Source organism: Monodelphis domestica, chromosome 5 (assembly GCF_027887165.1).
Source record: "Monodelphis domestica isolate mMonDom1 chromosome 5, mMonDom1.pri, whole genome shotgun sequence".
Taxonomy (NCBI): domain Eukaryota; kingdom Metazoa; phylum Chordata; class Mammalia; order Didelphimorphia; family Didelphidae; genus Monodelphis; species Monodelphis domestica.
Genome location: NC_077231.1, coordinates 89,414,751 through 89,441,123, shown reverse-complemented (window position 1 = coordinate 89,441,123; position 26,373 = coordinate 89,414,751). Strand labels below are relative to the sequence as shown.

The 26,373-nt window shown below is 38.0% G+C and overlaps 1 protein-coding gene across 2 annotated transcripts in view; it reads left to right on the top strand.

Annotated features, from left to right (window-relative positions):
• The window catches only part of GNPTAB (N-acetylglucosamine-1-phosphate transferase subunits alpha and beta), a 97,313-nt gene that overhangs the window by 4,115 nt on the left and 66,825 nt on the right, over window positions 1-26,373 (top strand). For both annotated transcript variants that reach the window (XM_056798765.1, XM_001373258.5), the window contains exon 2: window positions 21,257-21,342. In XM_056798765.1, coding sequence (XP_056654743.1) covers window positions 21,257-21,342 — 86 coding nt within the window. The remainder of the gene's footprint in view (window positions 1-21,256; window positions 21,343-26,373) is intronic.

Sequence of the window (26,373 nt, the reverse complement as noted above, 5' to 3'; positions counted from 1 at the left end):
CTTTTGTACACTTTTTCCAAACAAGTCTAGGTCATCAACTAGTCTATCTATAGCTTTCCATTTAGAGTTGTATATTATCAATGGTCACAAGACCAGCGCAGGCACCAAGGCACATGACTGCATGAGGGTAGCTTCCTTGGACTTTAGCGCAAGGTCTCTTGGGATGTAGCAGAGGCCATCAGAGAATACAGAAAAATTAGAGAATAACATGGAGATCATTCAAGTCTGGAATTCCTTAGGGTGATGTTAATACCACCTTCACCTGAATTAGAATCTGTCAGGGTATGTTTGAGCAGCAGTTGGGGATATCCTTAGTAGTAGATTATAGCTTATCTAAAGTGTCTTTGAATGAATGAACATTAGTTGAGGCTTTCTTGCAATTGTTTTATTTACTTAAAATTGAATCAGTGTTTCCTCTTGGCATGCCTTTTATTAAGGCAATAAAGTTGAGTTATTAGTGGAGTGTGTGTGCATGTGTGTGTATACAGGTGTGATTTTTGAAGGGTTCTTATCTATTTAGTTGCAACCCTTTTTTAGTATTCTTCAAGTTGTTCAAAATCTGCTTTTTTGTTGAATTGAATTTTGGCTACAGGGCCAAAAAAGATTATAGAACATGATCAGAGCTGTGCAAACCTTCAAATACCACACAAATGGGAATTATTAAAGAACACATAGTGAGATGATATTTTGGGCCCTCTTATTTCTATTCCCACCCCCCTTTTTAAAGACCTTTCTGCCCTAACAACTCTTAAGACAGAAGGGCAAGGACTAAGCAAATAGGGTTAAGTGACTTGCCCAGGGTCACATAACTAGGAAGATCTGAGGCCATATTTGAATCTAGATCCTTCAGACTACAGGCCTGTCTATCCATAGTGCCACCTAATTGCTCCTGTATGCCCTTTTTTACTTGTTGCCCTTAGAATCTATGTTTTGACCCTTCTTCAGTGTTTAAGTTATTAAAAAAAAAACATTAAAAGTTTTAGATTGATTACGTCTAGGTTTATTAATGTACCTGGCACATAGACATGTAAGATACTTGTCAATCAGTTTATTATTTACTTCAAAGAACAATCGTTTCATTGCCATCTGGGCTTTCTCTACTGATATCAGTTTTATTGTATTAGTCCCTTTATGACTTAAATGGTTTCACAAGTTAGATAAAAAATTTCATCCCTGGAGGCTGCCTTCAGACATGAGCTTCTCTGCATTTAGTCAGACTGGTCCTGGAAACAACAACCTCTTTCTTGTTAGAGTTTGCACTTGAAATTTTTCCAGTTTGATAGGATTGGAAAGAGGTTATATGGGAATACATGACTGTTCATTCTGATGTCCTCTGTCAAAGTCCCCCTGATGTTCTTCCTCCTCCCTAAAGAAGATGCTGTCATCAAGACTATTGGCTTACACTTCAATAATGCTTTAAGTGTTTTTACAAAGCACCCATTTGATCCTCATAGCAATCCCATGAGGTACTTGCTATTATTAACCCCATTTTGCACCTGAGGAAACTAAGATTAGATGACATGCACAAAGTCAAACAGCTGGTATCTGAGGCAGGATTCCAGCCTGAGTTTTCCTGATTCAGTCCAGCTCTATGTACCTCTTCAGAATAAACAATGGCCCTATTACTTTTCCTCATTGAAAAGGGGAGCTTTACTAGAAGAGATCTCTAGAAGTCATACCTTGAACTGCTTGAGTTGACCATTCTTATATCACTTAGGGTTGTCTGCTTGAGAGCAACACTAATGATGATTCAGGTCAATGTAATATTAATGCATACATTGTGGTTAAGAATCCTTTTTAACAAAAATGGAAAAAATGAACCTCTGGAAGAATTGAGAAATAATAGAACCAAAACCAGTACTTTCAGATCCTTCTCATCATTGTTTGGTTGTCTTCTCTTGGACACCCTTCTCCTCATCTGTGGTTACATTAGCCTCACTTGGATAAGTATTTAGTAACTAAAGCAGTTCAAGTGAACATCAATTTACCAAATTGACTACCATTAAAATTTTCTCCCTCTTTGCTCTTCAAATGTTAGTTTTTCTTCATTCCTCTACTCTCTTCACTTTCTAGTGCTCTAGTGCTGGTCAAAATTCTATATCCATTTCAATTTACTGAGTGAAATGTTCTTTAAAAAAATTTTTTTTTTATCCTGAATTTGACAAACATCAACAAGCATGAACAGTTCTGAATACAAGGAAGAGGAAAAAAGGATTGTATATATGAAACCACAAATCTTTTATATATAGCTTTTATTTTCAAAAGCATATAATCCACATTAGTTTCAAAACTATCCTTTGTGACTATGACTCCCTCTGAACTTTGTTCTTTTCTCTTTGAATTTTAAAAAAATGCTTCAAAGACATTTCCTTTTTTGTCTTTGTTTGGAGTGGTCACTATCATGACTTTTTCTATGTCTCCTGCTACATTCCCCTCTAAGTTTAAAAAAACAAACAGTCCCTTATAATAAGCATAGTGAAGTGTAATCTATGTCTTGGCTGTGTTCAAGAATGTACACATCATTCAGCACTAAGTCCATCATTTCTCTGGCAAAAGGTGAGGAACTTAATATTTATCTGAATGTACATCATTTTTTTATTACCCAAATCTGATCTTCTCTTATCTTAAGTTTGGTTAGAAAGTGGCTGAACTAATGTACCAAGAATAAAGACTTCATGTTTTTTATGTTGATAAAATTATGTTATTAGAGGCAGCTAGGTGGTTTCAGCAGCTAGAGGACAAACCTGGAGGTGGAAGATTCTGAGTTCAAATGTGTCTGTAGACACTTCATAGCTGTGTGACTCTGGGCAAGTCACTTAAACCTATTTGTCTAACCCTTGCTCTTCTGTCTTAGAGTTGTTAATGAGACAAAAAGTCAGGGTTTAAAAAAGAAAAGAAAAAGCAATCAACACAACTATTACATATAGAGAAAAATATGCTGTATTGCTACCTGTTTTAGTTCTATCTCATATATGTACATACATATACATGAACACACTTATGACATCATTGCCTGCCAGATGTCCCATACATATATACAACTGCAGTGATAGCTGTAACCTTGGTAGGGTAGCTATATTTGTTGCCTTAAGTGATCTTCAATTTAAAACTCTCTAAAATCTGAATTCTCTACCAGTTGAGGCATTCAGTAGCTAAACTCGTAATCACCAGGGAGTTGGTTTGAATTTTTCTTTTCAATTTGTTTTATCCTTGATACATGTTCCACTTTCAGATGAGCACATACATGTGTTTGCTAGCACTTGTACTCTAGCTTCCTCATTTCCAATGCCTCTCCCTTATTTTAACTTACCCCACCCCCAGTGCAAGGTCTCTAGTTTTTTAAAAAGCATCCCACTGCCCTGCCCTGCTTTCCAGCCAGGCTACTTTGATTCACCTTACATTATCCTGATCTTCTCATGCCTTAGGTATTGTATTTTAATTCACACTTGTAATTTACTTTTTAAGCAGTCCAAAATAATTATGTTTCTTTGCTTCTTTGCTTCTTACAGGAGTGGGCAGGGTCTTGAACCTCTTTGGGCCTCAGTTTCCTTTTTTGTTAAAAAATGGGATAAGGAATCTCCAAGGCCACTCCAAATTCTATGATCTTCCATTCTATGCCATCCTACAGCAACTAAAATAAATCAAAATAAATTGTCTATTTTGTTTTTAATGGGATCCCTCTGTTTCCTGTGGGAAGTATATAAGCCTATATAAGACACTTCTGGAAAATTCAAAATCTAGTTGTAGATGTCATAATCAAAAAAATAATTTCCCCTCTGTAGTGGGAAATGGATAAAAGACTAGCCACTGACAGAGACCATCACCATTTTGAAATTTAACTAATGTAAACCGATCCCTGCAAGTAGACCAAAAAGACCTCGACCCTAGTTTAGCCAGCATTTATCTTCTTGCCAAGTAGAGATAGCAGCCACAAGCAGTATCAATTGAAGTTACTTCTTAACATTTAATAGAGAATTGTAGAAGGCTGATATAGCGTCACAAAACATTTTTTTTTAATGTAGAAAAGATTCAATTTTCAGAAAGCTTATGAGTCAACCTGGTTAAGTCTGAACATTCTTTTTTTTTTTTTAAACCCTTACCTTCTGTTTTGGTATCAATACTGTGTATTGGTTTCAAGGCAGAAGAGTGGTAAGGGCTAGTCAATGGAGATCAAGTGACTTGTCCAGGTCACACAGCTGGGAAGTGTCTGAGGTCAGATTTGAACCTAGGACCTCCTATCTCGCCTGACTTTCAATCCACTGAGCTCCCCAGCTGCCCCCAAGTCTGAACATTCAGAGAACATATAGAATGACATTGTAAAGGAAGTTAAAAGATCAGACCAAAAAAAGTGGCAAAGTTGTGCCAAATGTTGCTACTAACATACCTCAATGCTCCACCTTTATGTTCTAACCTGCCATTTCACAGCATGCTACATATAGGAGATACGGGACCAAAGAAACCAAAGATAGAAGGGAAGGGAATTTTTCTTTGTTGAATGTGGTGAAATGGTTTTGTGGATACTGAGAGGCTAATCCTCTAAATATCTGAAAGTCGAAAAGATACTAAAAGCTTAGGGAAAAAATCAGACCTTTTTTTTGTTTACCAAAAAAATGGTCTAAAGAATATGAATATCAATTACCCTATATGCATATTTCCCCATCTCTCTGATGAAAGTATGAGAAAGGAAGAGACAGACCTTCCTAGCAATGATACTCTATAGAGTACATATTTATAATCACATAGTACTAAAAATCAGAGAGAATCAGTATCCTTTTGTGATTGTTGCTTTAGTAGAGCTAAATTGATCCCTTAATAGCTTTGTTCTTACAAAGTATCTCCCAAATATGTTAAGAGCAGATAAGAATTCTTTAAAGCAGTAACCATATCCAGAATTTTGTTTGACCCTCTGATTGATTACCAGTATTCAATAATGAAGAATAAAACAAGGGGACACACTTTTGTCCTGGAGGATGCTCAGTGTAGAGCCTAAGAAGGCTTCCCTCCAGACAGTGAGATCCTTTTGATGATCCTGTCTCTGACTGACATTATGCAGGTTGTACCCAGCCTCAAAACACTTCAATGCCTCCTAAATGAGATCTATAATTATTCAAGAGTTTGGTTTAACTCTCCATATAGGAAAAACCTAGTGGCCTATTGTCCAGACTATAGGATGCCAACAGATGGACAGCCTATAGAACTGGTTCACAAATACCTATATCTTGGATAAGACACTGTTAGAGGAATAATGAGCAGGGCCTAGAATTGAATAGGAGAAAAGTGGGGCCATTTGCTTTAGAGCAGTGGTTCTCAACCTTTCTTAATGCCGTGACCCTGCAATACAGTTCCTCATGTTGCAGTGACCCCAAACCAAAAAATTATTTTGGTGGCTACTTCAAAACTGTAATTTTGCTACAGTTATGATTCAGAATGTAAATTTCTGATATGCATTATGTATTCTCATTGCTACAAATTGAGAGGTTGAGAACCACTGCTTTAGAGGAATTGCCCAGTATTTTTTTTTTAAAGACTTTTACCTTCTGTCCTAGAATCAGTTTGTATCCATTCCAAGGCAGAAGAGTGCTAAGGGTTAGGCAATTGGAGTTAAGTGACTTGCCTAGGTCAGGATGACACAGCTAGGAAGTGTTTGAGGTCAGATTTGAACGCAGGACTTCCTATCTCCAGGCTTGGTTCTCTATCCACTGAACCACCTAGCTGATCCTTACCAGTTACTTTTATGACTCCGAGCTTTTCCCAACTTTTAGACATCTCTCTTCTCCCAGTGATACTGTATGGCTGGGAGTCATATCACAACACAATGTCCGAAGAATTCAGATTGTAGCTTGCCTAAAGGACAAAGGAAGGACTCTGTGTCCAGAGATGATGAGAAAGACACAGTCTCATCCATGTAAAATAATTTGAATTGCAGCCTGGCAGGAAGGAGAAAGGGAAGTTTGAGATAAAAGCTGCCAAGTGATATGATAGTGTTTCAGGGAAATTGTTTCTTCTTTGTCTTAGCATTTCTGATCACTACTCCTTCCCCCCCCCCCCCCAATTTTCTTTTGCTAGGAATTTTATCTAAGATTATATTCATCCAGGTTTATTTATCACACTTTTTGATTAGGCTTTCACTTGATCCCATGGTGCATTTGAAGACCATTGAACAAGATGTGCTTTCTACCTTCACAATTAAGAACAAATTAATTATCTAAAATTCTATTTTTCCTTCTTTTTTGATTTGAAAAACTTTAATTAATTGATTTAGAATATTTTTCCATGGCTACATGGTTCATGTTCTTTCCCTCCTCTCCTCCCACTCCCCCTCCCATAGCCAATGAGCAGTTCCACTGGGTTTTACATGTGTTATTGATGAAGACCTATTTCCATATTATTAATATTTGCACTAAAGTGATTATTTAGAGTCTACATCCCCAATCATATCCCCACCGAACCATGTGATTAAGTGGTTGTTTTTCTTCCGTGTTTCTACTCCCACAGTTCTTCCTCTGGATGTGGATAGCGTCTTTCTCATAAATCCCTCTGAATTGTCCTGGATCATTGCATTGCTGCTAGTATAGAAATATATTACATTTGATTGCGCCACAGTGTATCTGTCTCTGTGTATAAGGATCTCCTGATTCTGCTCCTTTCACTATGCATTGAATTCTTGGAGGTCATTCCAGTTCACATGGAATTCCTCCAGTTCATTATTTACTTTATTTTTTAAATCCTTACCTTCTATCTTGGAATAAATATTGTGTATTGGCTCCAAGGCAGAAGAGCAGTAAGGGCTAGGTAATGGGGGTTAATTGACTTGCCCAGAGTCACACAGCTAGGAAGTGTCTAAGGCCAGATTTGAACCTAGGACCTCCTGTCTCTAGGCCTGGCTCTCAATCCACTGAGCTACCCCACTGCCCTTCCCTTCTGTTTCTTAACCATTACCATATTGTTTTGATGACTCCTGCTTTGCTAGACACCCCCCCCCCCCCCCCCCCCCCGCCTTCACATTTTTTTTCATTATTTCCCTTGATATTCTTTATCTTTTGTTCTTCCAAATAACTTTGTTATAGTTTTTTTCTAATTCAGTAAAAAAGTTTCTTGGTAGTTTGTTAGGCGTGGCACTAAATAAGCTCATTAATTTGTGTAGGCTTGTAATTTTTATTATGTTAGCTCGTCCTACCCATGAACAATTAATATTTTTCTAGTTGTTTAGATCTAGTTTTAATTGTGTGGAAAGTGTTTTGTTGTTGTGTTCATATAATTCCTGTGTTTATCTTGGCAGATAGATTCCTAAGTATTTTATATTGTCAAGGGTGATTTTAGATGGGATTTCTCTTTCTAACTCTTGCTGTTGGGATGCGTTAGAAACATAAAAATGCTGATGATTTATATGGGTTTGTTTTGTATCCTGAAACTTTGCTAAAGTTGTTGATTATTTCCACCAGTTTTTTAGTTGATTCTCTAGGATTCTTTAAATAGACCATCATACCATCTGCAAAGAGTGATAGCTTGGTCTCCTCATTGCCTATTTTAATACCTTCAATTTATTTTTCTTCTCTAATTGCTACTGCTAGTGTTTATAGTACCATGTTAAATAATAGTTGTGATAATGGGCACCCTTATTTCACTCCTAATCTTATTGGGAAGGCTTCTAATTTATCCCCTTTGCAGATGATGCTTGCTGATGGTTTTATATATATATAAACATATATATATATATAAATTATTTTTATTTTTTTAGGAAAGGCCCTTCTATTCCTATGCTTTCTAGTGTTTTCAATAGGGATGAGTGTTGTATTTTGTCAAATGCTTTTTCTGCAACTATTGAGATAAGCATGTGATTTCTGTTGGTTTGCTTGTTGATATGGTCAATTATGTGGATGGTTTTCCTAATATTGAACCATCCTTGTATTCCTGATATAATGATATTAGTTCTCAGCTTCTTCCCCCTTCAGCCAGGCTTGACTCCTTTGGTCAGAAAAACAGAGAAGATGTTTCTCTCTTGGTCAGTCACCCACCAGAGAGAGCAAAACAGTTTCTCCCCCTCCAGCTTCAACTGCCCCCTCCTCCTGGGAACATTCCATTTGGAATCTTCACCTTGATTTTGCATATCAGGTCCTTCACCTTGTTTCTTGCATGACCTGGCTTGCAAGGCCTCTCTCTCTCTTCATGCTTCTTTCACAGCTGATATGGTCAATTATGTGGATGGTTTTCCTAATATTGAACCATCCTTGCATTCCTGGTATAAATCCCACCTGATAATAATGAATAACCCTCCTGATCATTTATTGAAGTCTTTTTGCTAGTATCCTATTTAAGATTTTTGCATCTATGGTCATTAAGGAGATTGGCCTGTAGTTTTCTTTCTCCATTTTTGACCTGCCTGGCTTTGGAATCAGTATCATATTTGTGTCATAAAAGGATTTTGGTAGAACTACTTCTTTCTTTTTGTTTTTGATAAATAATTCAGGTTTTCCTTGAAGAACATAGTCATATCCTTCAGATGAAAAAAAAATAGCATCAGGTTCCACTAGTGACATACTATATTTCCTGTGTGACCTGGGCAAGTGACAAACTAAGTGCTTCTGTTACTATAACTAGTTACTGCAGAGTAGATAGAGGAGAGTAAGTGTCTTACTGAAGGTTCCATATACCAAAGAAACTAGGTGGTTGTTCAGTCATTTCATTTGCCTCTAACTCTATGACCCCATTTAAGATTTTCTTGGCAAAGATACTAAAACGATTTGCCATTTCCTTCTCTACCTTATTTTACAGATGAGGAAACTGAGGCCAGCAGGGTTAAGTGACTTGCCCAATGTCACATAGCTAGGAAGTGTTGGAGGCTGGACTTGAACTCACAAAGATGAGTCTTCTTTACTCTAGGCCTGGCACTCTTTATCTACTGTGCCACCTAGCTATCCTATGAAATTATCAATCTAGTAAAAAAAAAAAAGAAATGGCATCTTTGTTTCTCTTAATAATTTTGAATAGTTGCATTATTTTCCCTTCAATCAGCAGCATGTGTATAAGTATGAAGGTAGTGAATGGGTAGGATCCATCCAAGGTTGAGATGGGGCTGAGCATAATCAATAATATTAGGGGGATAGGGATTCAGGAGATGAGGGCAGCATGCATTTGAATTGGTTCACCAAGGGATCAAGGTAGGGAGAAGAAGAGAAAGTGCTTAGTCCAGGGGAGATAGTTTGAGGGAGAATTAAGAGATCAAGGAATTGGAGGTCCCAGTGCAGATGAAGAGCAGGGTTATAGAAAAAAAGGGAGAGGGAGAGGTGAAAAAATGATAGATTATGGTCAGATAAGGGGATTTCATGACTCTTGAACTGAGATGTTATGTTTGTGAGTCATGGCAAGATCAAGGGCATAATCATCCTTATGTGTGTTTGAATTTGGGTGGAGGAGTAGCTCATAGTTGGTGAATTAGTGAATTAGTGAATCAAGTAGTTAGGGTATTTGAAGTAGAATAATTATGTAGAATCCTCTTTGTATGAGGTCAGAATTGGAGAGGAGAGAAAATTCTAATCCTTCTATATAGGATCTTTTCAAATTCTTAAAAGACTTCTCATAGCTTCTTTTTTCCAGATTAAACATTCTCAAGTTCTTTAACTGATCCTCATGTGGCACCATCTTTACTCATATCCCCTAGTTGTAGACACTTCTCTGGAACAACGTGGGGCTTAGAACTGAGCACATGCCTCTACTTGTGGTCTAACCACAGGGTTGTTCCTCAGTCAGCTTAAGATCCCATTAGCTCTTTTAGTGGCACTGTTGATTCAGAGATTGTAGTTCACTAAAACCACGAGATCTTTGTCTCATGAACTGTCTGGCCAAACCCCCTCCATCATGTACATTATAGTAATATACATGATCTTTAAAAAAAAAAAACCCTTTCCCTTGCATCTTAGAATCAATACTGAGTACTGGTTCCAAGGCAGAAGAATGGTAAGGGCTAGGCAATTGGGGTTAAGTGACTTGTCACCATTTACACAGCTGGGAAAGGTCTAAGTCCAAATTTGAACCCAGGACCTTCTGTCTCTAGATCTGGCTCTCAATCTACTGAGCTACCTAACTCCCCCTACATGCACATTAAAAAATAATAATAAAACCTCTTACCTTCTGTCTTAGAATCAATAGTGTATATTATTTCCAGGGCAGAACAGCAGTAAAGGCTAGGACCAGTGATGCTGAACCTTTTAGAATTGGAGTGCCAGGCTCCACCCCTACCGTACCTTACAGACCAAGTCCTATGCCTGCCTCCAACAGAGGCTACATGCCGTGCCCCTCTCCCCTGTCAAGGGCCAGGCACACCCTGTCTCCCTCCCCCCTCCCCACACACACACAGGGGAGGGGAGAAAGTGCTCCCATTGGGCTTCTGGACTAAAGGGTGGATGAAGTGAGGAATGTACTCAGCAGGTGAAGAGAAGGGGAGGGGAGTGGCCTGAGCACTCTGCTCCCTTCTAGCTATGCCACCTTTGAGCCCCCGTTGGGCTGCTATGCAGAGGTGCAAGGGATGTGAAAAAATGTTGTCATGCAATATGGAGAAGGAGTAGAGAGCAGCTCTTGTCCAAGTTCCTTTGCCTTTCTAGTAATAAACTTGGAGGATGGGGTGGGGGTGGGAGGGTGGTGTGCCCATAGAGAGCATCTTTGGCACCTGTGCCATAAGTTTGCCATCTCTGGGCTAGGCAATGGGAGTTAGATGGCTTGTTCAGGGTTACATAGCTAGGAAGTGTCTGGGCAGATTTGAATCCAGGACTTCTCATCGCCTTTGGCTATCTATCCACTGAGCCATCTAGCTGCTCCCACCCCCTTTAACATGTACTTTAAAAAAATTACTTAACCTAATTATTAGACTTTATATTTCTTTCTTTTACATTTCATCATAATAGATTAAACCCTTCATCTTGACCTCTTGAAATCTACGAACAAGCATTTATTGAACACCTACTATATGTTCTGTAAGGGGAAGTGGGAGGAGAGGGGAAGAGGAAGAGGGGAATGATATAAATGCAAAGTATGAAAGAAACCTAATTCATAAGTACTTATTCTAATTTGGGAGGGGAATCTGACTTATCTAAAATTCTACTTATCCCTCCCAGGTTTATGTCATTTGCAAATTTGATAAAGCATACTATCATTTTCTTCATCTTAGTTCTTTTTTTTTTCAGATTATGGAAGGTTTTATTCATTCATTCATTTATTTATTTTAAACATTATTTTATTTGGTCATTTTCAAATGTTATTCATTAGAAACAAAGGTCACTTTTTTCCCCCACCCCTTTCCCCACCCCTCCCATTGGTGATGCGTGATTCCTCTGGGTGTCACATGCATTCTCAACCTGAGCCCATTTCCTTGCTATTGGTTTCTATAGTAGGGTGTTCATTCAGTCTCTCCTCTATCATATCCCCTCCACCCCTGTAGTCAAGCTGTTGTCCTTCCCCGGTGTTTTTACTCCCACTGTTTGTCCTCTGCTTGTGGGTAGTGTTTTTTTCTCCTTGGTCCCTGCAGGTTGTTCTGGGACATTGCATTGAGACTAATGGAGAAGTTCATTACTTTTGATTGTACCACAGTGTATCAGTCTCTGTGTACAATGTTTTCTTGGTTCTGCTCCTCTCACTCTGCATCACTTCCTGGAGGTTTTTCCAGTCTCCGTGGAATTCCTCCACTTTATTATTCCTTTGGGTACAATAGTATTCCATCACTAACATATACCATAATTTGTTCAGCCATTCCCCAATTGAAGGGTATCCCCTCATTTTCCAATTTTTGGCCACCACAAAGAGCGCAGCTATGTACAAGTTCTTGTACAAGTCTTTTTCCTTATTATCTCTTTGGGACACAAACCCAGCAGTGCTATGGTTGGATCAAAGGGTAAACAGTCTTTTATCGCCCTTTGGGCATAGTTCCAAATTGCCCTCCAGAATGGTTGGATCAATTCACAACTCCACCAGCAATGCATTAATGTCCCGACTTTTGCCACATCCCCTCCAGCATTCATTACTTTCCTTCACTGTCATGTGCTGCTAGGTGTGAGGTGATACCTCAGAGTTGTTTTGATTTGCATCTCTCTGATTATCAGGGATTTAGAACACTTTTTCATGTGCTTATTAATAATATTGATTTCTTTGGCTGAAAACCGTATTCATGTCCCTCGCCCATTTATCAATTGGAGAATGGCTTGATTTTTTGTACAGTTGCTTTAGCTCCTTATAAATTTGAGTATTAGACCTTTGTCTGAGGTTTTTGTTATGAAGATTGTTTCCCAGTTTGTTGCTTCCCTTCTAATTTTGGTTACATTGGTTTTGTTTGTACAAAAACTTTTTAATTTGATGTAATAAAAATTATTTATTTTACATTTTGTGACTCTATGTCTTGCTTAGTTTTAAAGTCTTTCCCTTCCCAAAAGTCTGACATGTATACTATTCTGTGTTCACCTAATTTACTTATAGTTTTCTTCTTTATTTTCAAGTCATTCACCCATTCTGAGTTAATCTTGGTGTAGGGTGTGAGGTGTTGATCCAGACCTAATCTCTCCCACACTGTCTTCCAATTTTCCCAGCAGTTTTTGTCAAATAGTGGATTTTTGTCCCAAAAGCTGGGGTCTTTGGGTTTGTCATAGACTGTCTTGCTGAGGTCGCTTGCCCCAAGTCTATTCCACTAATCCAGTGTGGATCTTCAGTTGGCCAATAATGTCCTCTTCTACCTCATTTTTGATTAGCCAGAGAGACAATTTTATTTTTTCTCTCTTTGTTAATAATTCTTCTAATATATTCTCAACATCCAACCAAGTGGGGTCAAAAGTTCTGAATATGTTCTCTAATTTTTTTTATAATTAATATTGGTTTGTTCTCAAATGATGACATATTTCCTTCAATTTTTTTAAATCCTCAGGGGTAAAAGGTGTATGATGTCTTACAGATACCAAGTTTCCATTCTTATTAAAAGTGGGTACTTCCCTTAAAGGAAATAAGCTATCTAAGTTATTTGGTATTTCTGTTTCTAGGCTTCTTGCTCCATTTTCAATTAGGTAAGTCTGAGAAATAGAAGAGTTGGGCACATTAAAAGAAAGGGTTTGTTGTCCCATAGTGCCAAAAAAATCAGGGGTATGGTGTGAATTTAGGTTGGAATGTGAACTTAAAGTAGATTGTGTAGGATGAGAAGGAGGAGCCAAGGAAGAAGTGTGAAAGGATACAGAGGTGTTTGGATTGGAGGAATCAGTAAGGTGATTAAGATCAGAGCTATGGGTAGGGTGTGAACTTAGAGTTGATTGTGTTGGGTCGGAAGTGTGGGTGGGGTGTGTACTCAGAGTGGGTTGATTAGAATTAGAGTTTTCTGAGGCCAAGGGGGTAGGGGGAGAGGTAGGTTGGTTAGAAGCAGGGGGTTCTAAGGTCGAGTTGGCAGGAGGAGCTGTGTCCAGAGTTTCTGATAATGTTCTTAATTCTCTTAATGCTTCTCATAAAAGCTACAATCTCTCCCTGACCTTCCTCTATAAGCTCAAGCCGAGTATTTAGTTCTGCATATTGTTGAGTAGTAGAAGGAAGGCTTGGTTGGTTTGGCTGAGAAGTGGGCTTTGTAAAGAAATACCATATTACAGCTATAACAATCAAAATCCCAAGGGGGAGTACTGTGTTGATTATATTTTGCCATAAATCCCATGGTATGAGAAATTTTAGAGAGAAAAAGAATGCAAATTTTACAAGGTTGGTCATAGAGCTGAATAGCCAGTTGTTAAATATGTTGTGAACTGGCTGAAACCACATATTTCTAAAGTAAATACGTGAGGAGAAGGACAAGGCCAGAACTTTCCCCAGGTTTGTCTTAATCTTAATTTAGGCAGTTGTTCCCTAAAGGAAAGGATTTAGAAAAAGTTCTCCTAGTCAGGACTTTAGGGCCCTGTTGCTAAGATCTAAAACAGCTTAAATTTAAGGAGAATCAAAAAGGTTTTTTACTCACCCGTTCTTGCAGCTGTAATTTTGAAGCCAAGTTAAAACAGAAAACAAAACTGACTGATAGGCAAGTAATAAAGCAAAGAGATAAAGGAAAGAGATTTCACAGAAGTCTTTTGAGGGTTTTATCACCAACTTCGTGGTCTCCATAAACTGTTAGATTTAAAATGGTTGAGGTCTTAAACTGTAGTGATTAAAATAGTGGAAGATATAAATTGTGATAGATATAAGAGAAGGTGAGTAAATTTGACCGCAGAAAATATGTTTTCACTACAGTGTCTTGGTTTTAAATCAAATATAAGGTGGTCGCCAGGGAAATATTCCCAATTATTCAAATACCCAAGTCAACTGGGTTTTATAGATATTTTAATTAATACAAATGTGGAATTAAAGAAAAGAGAGAAAGAGAGAAAAGGAAATAAGTATGAAGGGCCTTAAGCCAACATGGCCTAGACTTGAGTCTTAAGAGAAGAGATCAGTCAGTCAGTCCTTTAACACTCACCACAAGGTCTGTCTAAGCAAGGATTCTAGTGACCCCAGGCCAGCTCCATCTCAGCTGACTTCACCAGAGAGAACTCCAGCGAGACCTCCTTAGAGATTGTCCTCCAAGAGCTTCCCTTCTCCAGAGCCTCTCTCTAGAGATTCTTCCCAAGCGATCCTCATCAGAGATCCTCCAAAAGGATTTCTCCAAAAGGATATATCCTCAAGAGATTCTGGTTTTTCTTATATAGGGGTTTTTCTCCCATGTCACCTCCCCTAAGTCCCTACATCTACCAATCACTGTAGATGTTTTCCAAAAGACAGCCCATTTTGAATTCACAGCTGAGTAGATTAATCTCTTTAGTAAGTCAGGAAAAAAAATGCTACTGTGTTGACTAATTTCATTAAGAGAAAACCTCTGAGTAAGTTTTCACCTTTTAGGTCTAAGTAGTTTACAAGTTGCCTCACCTTTATAGGCACTTAGCATCCCATTGTATCAATTCATGGCTCAAAATACTCCTTTCCTTTATAAGTATGGTTTTCAAGTAATTTCATTGTTTAGCAAGGAGTTTTCTTCCCTAAAGCATTCTTAAGTAGGGGTGGAATAGAGGTCCTCCCATAGCAAGGAGTTTTCTCCCCTAAAGCAGTCCCAAGTAAGGATGGGGTAGAGATCCTCCCATAGCAAGGAGTTTTCACATTCAAATAGAATTCTCACTATCTGGTAGGGAATTATTTCAAGTAGGGAATTGGAGGATTCCTCAATGTGGAGTAAAATTTTTAACATTCAGAAGTCTGTGAAATTTTAAGGTTTACATCCTTTCTGTCTCTTAGCCAGTACCAAATTGTTTTGATGACCACTGCTTTATAATAGTATAGTTTGAGATCTGGGACTGCAAGGCCACCTTCCTTTGTATTTTTTTTTCATTATTTTCCTGGATATCCTTGATCCTTTGTCCTTCCATATATACTTTGTTATAGTTTTTTTCTAATTCAGAAAAAAATTTTTTTTGGAAGTTCAATGGGTATGGCACTAAATAGGTAGATCAGTTTGGGTAGGATGTTCATTTTTATTATATTGGCTCGTCCTACCCATGAGCAGTTAATGTTTTTCAATTGCTCAAGTCTAGTTTTAATTGTGCGGAGAGTGTTTTGTAGTTGTGTTCATATAGTTCCTGTGTTTGTCTCGGGGGATATATTCCTAAGTATTTTATTTTGTCTAAGGTGATTTTGAATGGGATTTCTCTTTCTAATTCTTGCTGCTGAGATGTGTTGGAAATATATAGGAATGCTGATGACTTAGGTGGCTTTATTTTGCATCCTGCAACTTTGCTAAAGTTGTTGATTATTTTGATTAGGTTTTTTTGTTGATTCTCTAGGATTCTTTAAGTAGACCATCATATCATCCTCAAAGAGTGATAACTTGGTCTCCTCATTGCCTATTTTAATGTCTTCAATTTATTTTTCTTCTCTAATTGCTACTTCTAGTGTTTCTAGTACAATGTTAAATAATAAAGGTGATAATGGGCATCCTTGTTTCACTCCTGATCTTATTGGGAATGCATCTAGTTTATCCCCATTGCAGATGATGTTTGCTGATGGTTTTAGATATATACTGTTTATTATTTTTAGGAAAGACCCTTCTATTCCTATACTTTCTAGTGTTTTTAATAAGAATGGGTGTTGTATTTTATCAAAGGCTTTTTCTGCGTCTATTGAAATAATCATGTGATTTTTGTTGGTTTGGTTGTTGATAATGGTCAATTATATGAATGATTTTCCTAATATTGAACCAGCCCTGCATTCCTGGTATGAATCCTACTTGATCATAGTGAATGACCCTCCTGATCACTTGCTGAAGTCTTTTTGCTAGTATCCTATTTAAGATTTTTGCATCTATGTTCATTAGGGAGATTGGTCTGTAGTTTTCTTTCTCCGTTTTTGATCTACCAGACTTTGGAATCAGTACCATATTTGTGTCATAAAAGGAGTTTGGTAGCACTCCGTCTTTGCTTATTATGTCAAATACTTTGTATAATATTGGGGTTAGCTGTTCTTTGAATGTTTGATAGAATTCACTAGTGAATCCATCAGGCCCTGGGGATTTTTTCTTAGGGAGTTCTTTGATGGCCTGTTGGATTTCTTTTTCTCATATGGGATTATTTAAGAATTCTATTTTTTTCTTCTGTTAGTGTAGACCAGAGGTTCTCAACCTCTCAATTTGTAGCAATGAGAATACATAATGCATATCAGGTATTTACATTCCGAATCATAACTGTAGACCCCACTTGGGGTCGGTCTGTTCAAGAGTGGAAGGAAAAAGGCCTTTCTCATTCCTGTCCTTGAATTTTAAGCCCCACTAGCTCCTCCTTCCATAATGACATTCATCCTGACCCCACGGGATGCCAGGGCTAGACTTCTGTACTTGGGATCACTGAAATAATTTATTTCACGCAGAACAAAAATGTGAAAAGGGCACTAAAATAATAAGAGTTAAAGGATACTACAGTACAGGAGATGCCACAAGTCATTAATTAAAACAGACCAGGCATGCCATGAATTGAATTCATGGACTTGTGAGCCAGTCATTGGAGAGCCTTCCTAGACAGGAGCTTCATCTTTGAGCTTTTGGCTCTTTGGAATTTGTTTTTATGCCCTTTTAACTTTATCTCATTTGTTGCTTTTAGAGCTAGAAAATACATATAGATACATATTAATGAGGCAATAGTGAAATTTTTGTGGATTGCTTAATTCTAACATCCCTTAGAATTAGTACTATCTCTGTATAAGTAGCAAGACAATTTTGTTACAAAATTTCTCTCTTCCTGTTCTCAAGTTTCTTTAATGAGGTTTTACTTTTAAGAAGTTACTAAGTATGGTTTTGTTTTTTTTGCTACTTTTTGCTACTAACTAGCCTAGTGGCTTTAAAAGTTCTTGGGGCTTCAATTTGTAATGAAAAAGAAAGATAAAAGTGAAGAGTTGAAGGTTAGAAGGGAACAAAGCTGACCAGCAAAGCTTAGGGGGAGGTTGTACTAGGAAAAGGGAGGTTTCAAGAAGGGCTTAACGACTGACCGCGAAAATAGCTTGTTTCTTTTGCCAAGGAGAATGGATTTGGGATCAAAAGGACAAAGCAAAACTGTCAAAGAGTTTATACCCTAGATAGCTAAGGAAGTTCACCCCCTATCTTCTGTTCATCAATTCAAGCTATCTGGTCTAGATGAGCTCCATGTTGAGAGTACTGGAAGGAATGACAGTGTGATTTCTTAGCTACATTTGGCTTTGACTAGAACAGGGAAAATACTACATGTAATACTAGATGTAGAGAATAGCAAATGTCCTGCTGTTTTTCCAAAAAGTGACTTACCAACTAGACTTCACTTCCTGTCAGGTAGGTGGTCATGGTGAGCATCTAGAAAAGGATTTGAGGGCTGGTGTGACTTTGTCAATCACCTTGATAGACATGCAAAGAATTTTTACAAGAGACAGGAAAATGGGGTTGGGGGGGGACAATGCTTGAACCTTACTTTCATGGGAATTGGTTAAAAGAGGGAAGGGGATAAGAGAAAAGGGTGGGGAGAATGATAAAAAGGAGAGCAGATTTAGGGAGTCAGTGTTTAGAAGCAAAATGGACTTTTGAGGAAGATTAAAAGAGAAATAATAGGATAAAGAGAGAAAAGAAATAGAAAACAAGATGAATGGAAATATACAATTAGGGGTAGTCTGTGAATGTGAATGGAATGAGCCCATTCATAAGATGGAAATAGCCAAATGGATTAGAAACCAGAATCCAACAATACATTGTTTACAAAGAGACACTCTTGAAACTGAGACATACCCATACCCACAATCAGAGTAAAAAATATAAGGGGCTGGAACAAAAACTATTATAATGTTTCAGCTAAGGGAGGGGTAGCAATCATGATCTCTGACAAAGCATAGCAAAAATAGACCCTAATTAAAAGAGATTATTAGGGAAACAACATTTTGCTAAAAGATACCATAGACAATTAATATCAGAAAATTATATAGCACCTTTTTCTGATAAAGGCCTCATTTCTCACATATATAGAGGATTGAGTAAAACTTATAAAAATAAGAGCCATTCCCCAATTGATAAATAGTCAAATGATAGAAACAGGCAGATTTCAGAAGAAGAAATCAAAGCTATTTATAGTCATAAGAAAAAATGCTCTAAATCAGTATTGATTAGAGAAATTAAAGTTAAAACTCTGAAGTACCACTTCATACCTATCAGAAATGAAAAATGCTGCAAGTGATGAAAGAAAATAGTTTGCCTGAGTAGTGAACTGGTGCAACTCTTCTGGAGAACAATTTGGAACTATGTCCAAAGGGCTATACAACTCTGCATATCATTTGACTCAGCATTGCCTCTAATAGGTCTCTGTCCCAAAGAGATTGAAGAGAAAGGAAAAGGACCTATACATAAAAAAAAATGTATTTATATTTTTGTGATGGCAAAGAATTGGAAATTGAGAGGATGCTCCTCAGTTGGGGAAAGACTGAACAAGTTGTGGAATATGATTGTGAATGGAGTACTATTGGGCTATAAGAAATGATGACAGGGGTGGTTTCAGAGGGGGAAGATGACAAGACTTCAATGAATTGATGTAAAGTGAAGTGAGCAAAACCAAGTGATCATTGTGTGTAGTAACAACAATGTTGTAATGATGATCAACTGTAAAAGATTTGACTACCCTGATCAATACAATGATCAAAGACAATTCCAAGGGATATTATTATTTTTAAAAAATGCTATCCACCTCTAGGAGAAAACTAGTTGTATAATTGAATGAAAGTTGTATAATTTTCTTACCTTTTTTTGCTTCTTTTAGCAGTAAGGCTGATTTGGAAATATATTTTGCATGGTTTCACATGTATAATTGATATATTTCTTGCTGTCTCAGTGGGTCTTGGAAAGGGAGGGAGAGCTTTCTCAGACCCTCAGTGAGTTAAATTTGGGTTGCAATATAATAGTGGGGACTAAACCCTTATGATCACAGTCAGTGGTTTCCCCAAACTCCTTTATTTTAACAGAAAACTTTTATCTGCTACATTTTTTAATCCCCCCCCCCCCATATCCAAACTAAATTTGCTAAACTCTACTTTAAAAGTTAGCAGTGGTCTTTCAAAAATTAGGGCTAAACAGAGAAGGAAAGAAGTGATAAGAGACCAAAAGTAAGGTATACATTGAGCCAAAGAAAAAGAGAAGACAAGCTGTGGCATGTAAGAAGAAGAAAGCAAACATAGTACTGAGATAGTAAACTGTAGGAATCCCCTTAGACTTAGTTTGACAATCTCCAGGATATTTAAAAATGTGTTGAAAAAAAAGGCCAACTTCTCATTTGCTGATTTTGTAATGTATGTAACCTTAGATGAATTTATCTGATGAAAGAAATAAGCAAGTTTGTATGTGTGCCCTTGAGGACAGGGATGGTCTTATAATTGGCAGTGCCTCCTATATTGTAAGTAATTAAAAACAGGCAGAGTGCTTGATGTAGAAAAATAGAATATGGTGTGTGTGTGTGTGTGTGTGTGTGTGTGTGTACACCCACATAGAGAAATAGGGTCTGGACTTGTGAATCAGTTGATATAGGGAACTCCCCAATGAGGAAACTCCTGCCCAAGCAGATCTCTACCTTCAATACAATTTCTAGGTCTAGAGAGTTGCCTGTGTGCTGTTGTTAAGCTCAGGGTCCTATATCAAGCTTATATGTCAGCGGTGGGGTCAGGAGCAGAATTGAGCCCAGATTTCTGTCCACTACTACCAAGATAAGTGTAAGTTGGACAGAGATTGTAAAAGATAGATACGGTCTTTTTCCTTCTGAAACATCCACTTGCAGGGGCAGATCAGTCTTACATGAAAGAATTGGAAAACAAGACAGAGGCACCAACAAACACATTTATTGAGGCCTATTATGCGCACACAGTAAGGATGATAGAAGGGTTTAGTTTTAGAGTTAGTATTAGGATTAATAACAAAAAGTTTTTTTTAAACTAGCATGTATATAAGCCTGAAGGTGTTTCATAAAGATCAAACTACTGACTTTGATCTGTTGCAAAGGCTCTAGCTCTTTGAGGATCTGGGCTCTATAATTGGAACATTGCCATACTTACTGAGTAGTCTTTTGAACAATGGCTTTATTTTTTATAGAAGGCTCAGTTGTAAGTACATTGAATTATTATTTTTTTAACTTCATATTTTTGAAATGGTTCCTGTGCTACTAGGAAGCGACTATTGAACTCTTGTCACCTCACTCCAGCTCCCCTCAATCAGTTAATCAATACGTATTTTCAAATCTTAAATTATTTATTTATTTAAAATCCTTCAGTATTGATTCTGAAGCAGAAAGGTGATAAGGGCTAGGTAATTGGGATTAAGTGACTTACCCTGGGTCGCACAGCTAGGAAGTGTCTGACATCAGATTTGAACCGGACTCCAGGGCCTAGCTCTCTATCCACTGTGCCACCTTGCTGTCTCCTCAATAAACACTTATAAGTGCCTCAGATATGCCAAGCACTTTTGATAAGCACTGGAGATACAAAGAAATGTAAAAAATAGTCCCTGACTTCAAGGAATTCTGAATAGATGTTATTTTTAGGGATAATCACATTTGATAGGTCCATGAAAGTATTTTTGGAAGCCCTACCTCTTACCTCCCATCCTCTCCCTCATCCCTTAGCAACCCCATTTGGCTTCTGGCATCCTTGGGATTGAGGAAAGGGAAAGAGATAACAATGATTCTGTGATCCTCTGATGCCAAGAATGTGTACATAATATAATAACTGAGTTTCTCTCTTTTAGGTTGTTCTGGAATGGAGTCGGGACCAATATCATGTTCTATTTGATTCATATAGAGACAACATTGCTGGAAAATCTTTTCAGAATAGGTAAGATTTATTTTGAAGATGATCATCGGACTTCCTTTTTTTTTTTAACCCTTATCTACCATCTTGGAATCAATACTGTGTGTTAGTTCCAAGGCAGAAGAGTGGTAAGGGCTAGGCAATGGGGGTTAAATGACTTGCCCAAGGTCACACAGCTGGGAAGTGTCTGAGGCCAGATTTGAACCTAGGACCTCCCATCTCTAGGCCTGGCTCTCAGTCCACTGAGCTATCCAGCTGCCCCCTGATTATCGGACTTCTTGAATGCATCACCCTGTAACATACATGTAGAGTATTTATTGTATGTAAGATAGTGTGTTATTCTTTGAGATACAAAGCTGAAAAACTACAGTTACTGACCTCAAAGAACTTAGGAGATCTACAAGTGTTTCTAGAGTGTGTAACTGGATTCAAACAACACGTAGACTAGTTGTTCTAATTTTGACATCACCCATAAACAAATCTCGGTGTTGATTGGGAAACCAGAATGTATGGTGATTCCCTTTGGAACCTGATGATGTAGGTAAAGTAGCAGCTGCTTTCCCTAATGTTCAGTGAGCAGCCTCCTTACACTGTGTTAGCTGCCTCCAGTTGCTCTATAACATCCAGTGAGACTGGAAAGATGGACTGGGGGCTCCATTGTTAATGAGTCTAAAATCTAAAGTGAGGCATTTAATTCTAGAAGCAACAGGGAACTATTGGAGTAGGGAGATCATATAATTGGATCTGCATAAAGGAAACCTGCTTTCTTTTGCAGCATTCGGTAGGGTACTGTGGAATGGGAAGACCTTGAAGTAAGAAGACCAGTTAGGAGGTCCTTGAGGTCACCTAGTTGCCAAGTGCCTAAGCTAACCAGCATGGCTGCAGTGAAGAAATCAGATGCTAAAGATGAGCTGCAAAGTGAAGCATCAGGGATTATATGGAAGTTATGAATGGGGAGAATAGAAGAGTGGTGCCTTTGCAAGAAATAGGGACGTGTGGAAGAGAGGAGGGTCTGGAGGAAAATAATAATTCTGTTTTGGACATGTTGAATTTGAAATGTTTCTGGGACAAAATGTCCAACAGTTAATTGATGACCTGGAACTCAAGCTCAGGAGAAAGGTCTGCTTATCTGGGAGTCAATTGCTTCCAGGGGATAGTTAAGTCTATAAGATTCTCTTAGATGGTTATTAAGAGTATAGAGGGAGAAAAGAACAGGATCTAGCCTTGGGCAATACCCATGGGTAGGAGATATAGGAAGGCTGATGAGCCAGCAAAGGAGTCTGAAGACATATCATATAAGTAAGAAGAGAACCTAGTGAGTAGTGTTGCAATAACCCAGAGAGAAGAATGTACTCTAGAGGAGAAGGTTATCAATATTGTCAGTTGGACTGGGTAAGATAAGGACTGAGAAAAGCCATTAGATTTAGCAATTTAAAAGATTATTGGGTGAGCAGCTATGTGGCTCAGTTGATTGAGAACCAGGCCTAGAGACAGGAGGCCCTGGGTTCAAATCTGGCCTCAGGCACTTTATAGCTGTGTGACCATGGGCACTTCACTCCATTGTTTAGCCCTTACAGTTTTTCTGCCTTGAAACCAGTACACAGTATTGATTCTAAGATAGAAAGTAAGGTTGTTGTTATTGTTTTAAAGATCTTTGCTAACTATGGAGAGGGCAGTTTTTTTGAGTGATGAGGTTGGAAGCCAGATTTCAGTGTTGCTGTAGTGAAGAAGAGGAGTAGATTCTGAATATTTGTTGAATTTGAATGTATTGCTTATTAGCCCAGTAACCTTGGCAGTCACCAAACCTTCCTCATTTGTATAATGAGAGGTCTTTTGAGCTCTATGGTTTTAAGTTTTGTAATATTCTATGTTGTAGGTTTTCTAAGATCTTCTAGAAAAGTGTTTTAGTTTTATCCAAAAATAATATTAATACCCTCTAACACTGGATAATGATCAAATCTGAGTCATAGATGATTTAGATGTCAGCTCTGAGACATGCTTATTTCTAATAGTTTACCTATTTGGAAACTAAGATAGTGGTTTAGCGGTTGGAACAGAATCTCAGATAGAAATGCCAGAGTCTAATCTTAGAGAAACTACCAACTGACTCACAGACCTTGAGGAAGTCACATGATTCCAGTGTGTTCAAGAAAACCATATGAATGTTCTTTGTCTTCATTAGGAGAACTAATGTTTGGTTTGAACCTCCTTAGGCACGTAAATTTGTGATTTTAGTTTATAAGCAAAGCAATTTCACATCACCTGGTTTTGATATCTAGCTTACATTATCATTACTATTTTTTAACGATCAGATTTATCATCTTTTTTTTTAACCTTTTTTCACTTTATTATACAAAAAAAAAAAGAGGAGGGGGGGAAACAAAACTTCCAAAGTTGGCCTCAGCCAGACATGTCTAGCCATCCCCCCCTCACCCCCCCTCCTTTCCCAGTGATAGAAACCCAAGTTGTGGCCATAGTTGTTGAAACCTACAAAACACTCTTTTAAATATTAGAAAAAAAATTGGGGCAGGGGGCCTCTGTAACCCTCCCTTAGGCTCTCCCCTCAAAAAGAAAAAAAAAACAAAAAATACAACCCAAACCCACCCTACCAACTCGTCCCAGTGCCAAAATGCACTTAGTGTGACCTCTTACAGTACCAACACCCCCCACCCACCCGTCTGCCATCTTGTCCCCACTGTAAGAATTTTTCGATACAGGGGGAAAAAGTCCCAGGTTTGGTTTTTTTTTTCATTTTATACTAAAACATAGTTCACTTGAAACACAATACTGGTAGGGCCAGTCAACTAAGGGCAGGAAGGGGGATTGATTTCCTGCTGGGTGTTAGGGGATGGAGAGTGACAGGCAAACACCAGATTTATCATCTTAACATTCTATTTAAGTGAAGATTAAGATTAATCTGATTCTGCTGACAACTACTTATGTGACCTCAAGTCATTTTGCTTTGGAGCTTTGGTTTAAAAAACAGTTTACACAATTATTTGTAAAATCAGAGGATTGGAGCCAGTGATTCCATTGCTAGGGGAGGATGCGAGAACCAAGGATTAAATCTATATACATTGAGACATCTAGGTAGTTCATTGGATAGAGAGCGAAGTCTGGGAATAGGAGGTCCTGGGTTCAAATGTGACCTCAGACACTTCTTAGCTGTATGACCCTAGGCAAGTGACCAAACCCCCACTATCTAGCTCTTACTGCTCTTCTGCCTTAGAACCAATACTTAGTTCTAATTCTCAGACAAAAGATAAAAGTTTTAAAAAATACTGTTTCTATTACAGATCCCTAAGCCACATGAAAACAAATGATAAGGTTTGATGAATGCCCTTCCTGAAATCATTATATAAATATATTTGTTTGTAGAATAAATATATGAAGATACTGACTTTAGTTTTCTCAAGCACCAGTTGAGAGCTTTGAGCAGGAGTCTTTTACTATAGCCCTGAGGATTTCTATCAGTTGAAGATAAGAGGCTCTTATTTCAAAACCTGAAGAAATAAGAAAAAGTTGTATGAGATTAGATAACCTCAAACTTAAACCAAAGTATGTGGGTGAAACTTCCAGGAAGATTAAAATTTGCATTAGGAAATATTACATGATAGCAGTCACCAAGTCTCCATGGAATTAGACAAGGTTGGGCAGTTTATGGTACTAGATTTGGGGACCCTCCAAAACACTAAGTTTTTAAGCCCAACCGTTTGAGGATGATTATGATCTTTTCCCTCCCTGGGCTGGGATTGCCTAAGGGTGCAGATGACTTTCTTATGGTAAGTATTAGAAAATCATTCATTGTAACTTCTTCGGCAGGAGAGTGAACTATAATCTTAGAAAAAGGGATGCTCTTAGTTTATCTACCACCTCTTCCTGGAGCATGAATCCTTTCTGTAATATCCCCAAGTTATTATATAGCCTCTAAAAGACCTTCATTGATGATGAACTTACTACCTAACCCATCAGCCCATTCTGGTTTTTAATGTCTTCATTACATTGAGAAGCAATATTATAGTGTGAAAGAAAGCTAACTTCAGACAGAAAGGCCCGAGTTCAGTCTCTGCCACTTACTGTCTATGTGACATGGGTCTAGTGACTTATTCTTCTCAGTGCCCCAGGCCCTGCTTTGGTTGGGGGAATTTCCTCCTTGGGAGTTTCTATAACTTTGAAGTCACAGAGCCAGTCCCTTGTTAGAGAATTCTTTTTGCCCCTACAGTTCCTATCACCTGTTCCTGGTTCTGACTTTTAGACCTACTCAGGACAAATCTGAGTCCTTTTCACAAGGAAAAGGCCTTCAGGTACTTGAAGACCTCTACAGAGAATGTCCCGTTCCTCACCCCTTCACATCTTTTCTTCTGGAAACTAAGCATCAGTAGGATCTTTCCCTGTATAATCTCCAGGCCCTTTACCCTCTTGATTGCCTGCCCTATGACCAGTTTGTCCATGTTCTTTTTTTTAAACCCTTACCGTCTCTCTCAGAATCAGTACTAAGAAGAGTGATAAGGGCTAGGCAATCAAGGTTTAGTGACTTGCTCAGGGTCACACAACTAGGAAGGGTCTACATCCAGATTTGAATCCAGGTCCTCCTAACTCTAGATCTGGCTTTCACTACCAAATTACCTAGCTATTCCCCATGGTTTTTTAAACATGGGGGGCACAGTATTGAACTTAGAACTCCTGAGCGCCATGAGAGACCGTGGGAGAGTACAGCAGGACTACAACATTTCTTCTTTTTGCTTCATTGACATTGAGCTTAACATCCATTTGTCCCTTCGTATTTTTTTCACATGAAATGTTTTCCTGACCATTCGCTCCCCATCCTGTACTGAGAACTACAGTGCTAGCAAATAATCTCATTTTGTATTAAGAAATGTTAATACTAATGTTTATCCTCACTTGAAGAGCTGGTATTTGTGTTTTCAGAAATAATCATTAAGAGCAAATGCCTTGAAATATCTTTTAGCATCTGGCTTTCTCATCAGACTTTGTTGATTTTTTTAAAAAGACTGATATTAAAATTAATCTGACTGCTACAATGAAAAACATTTA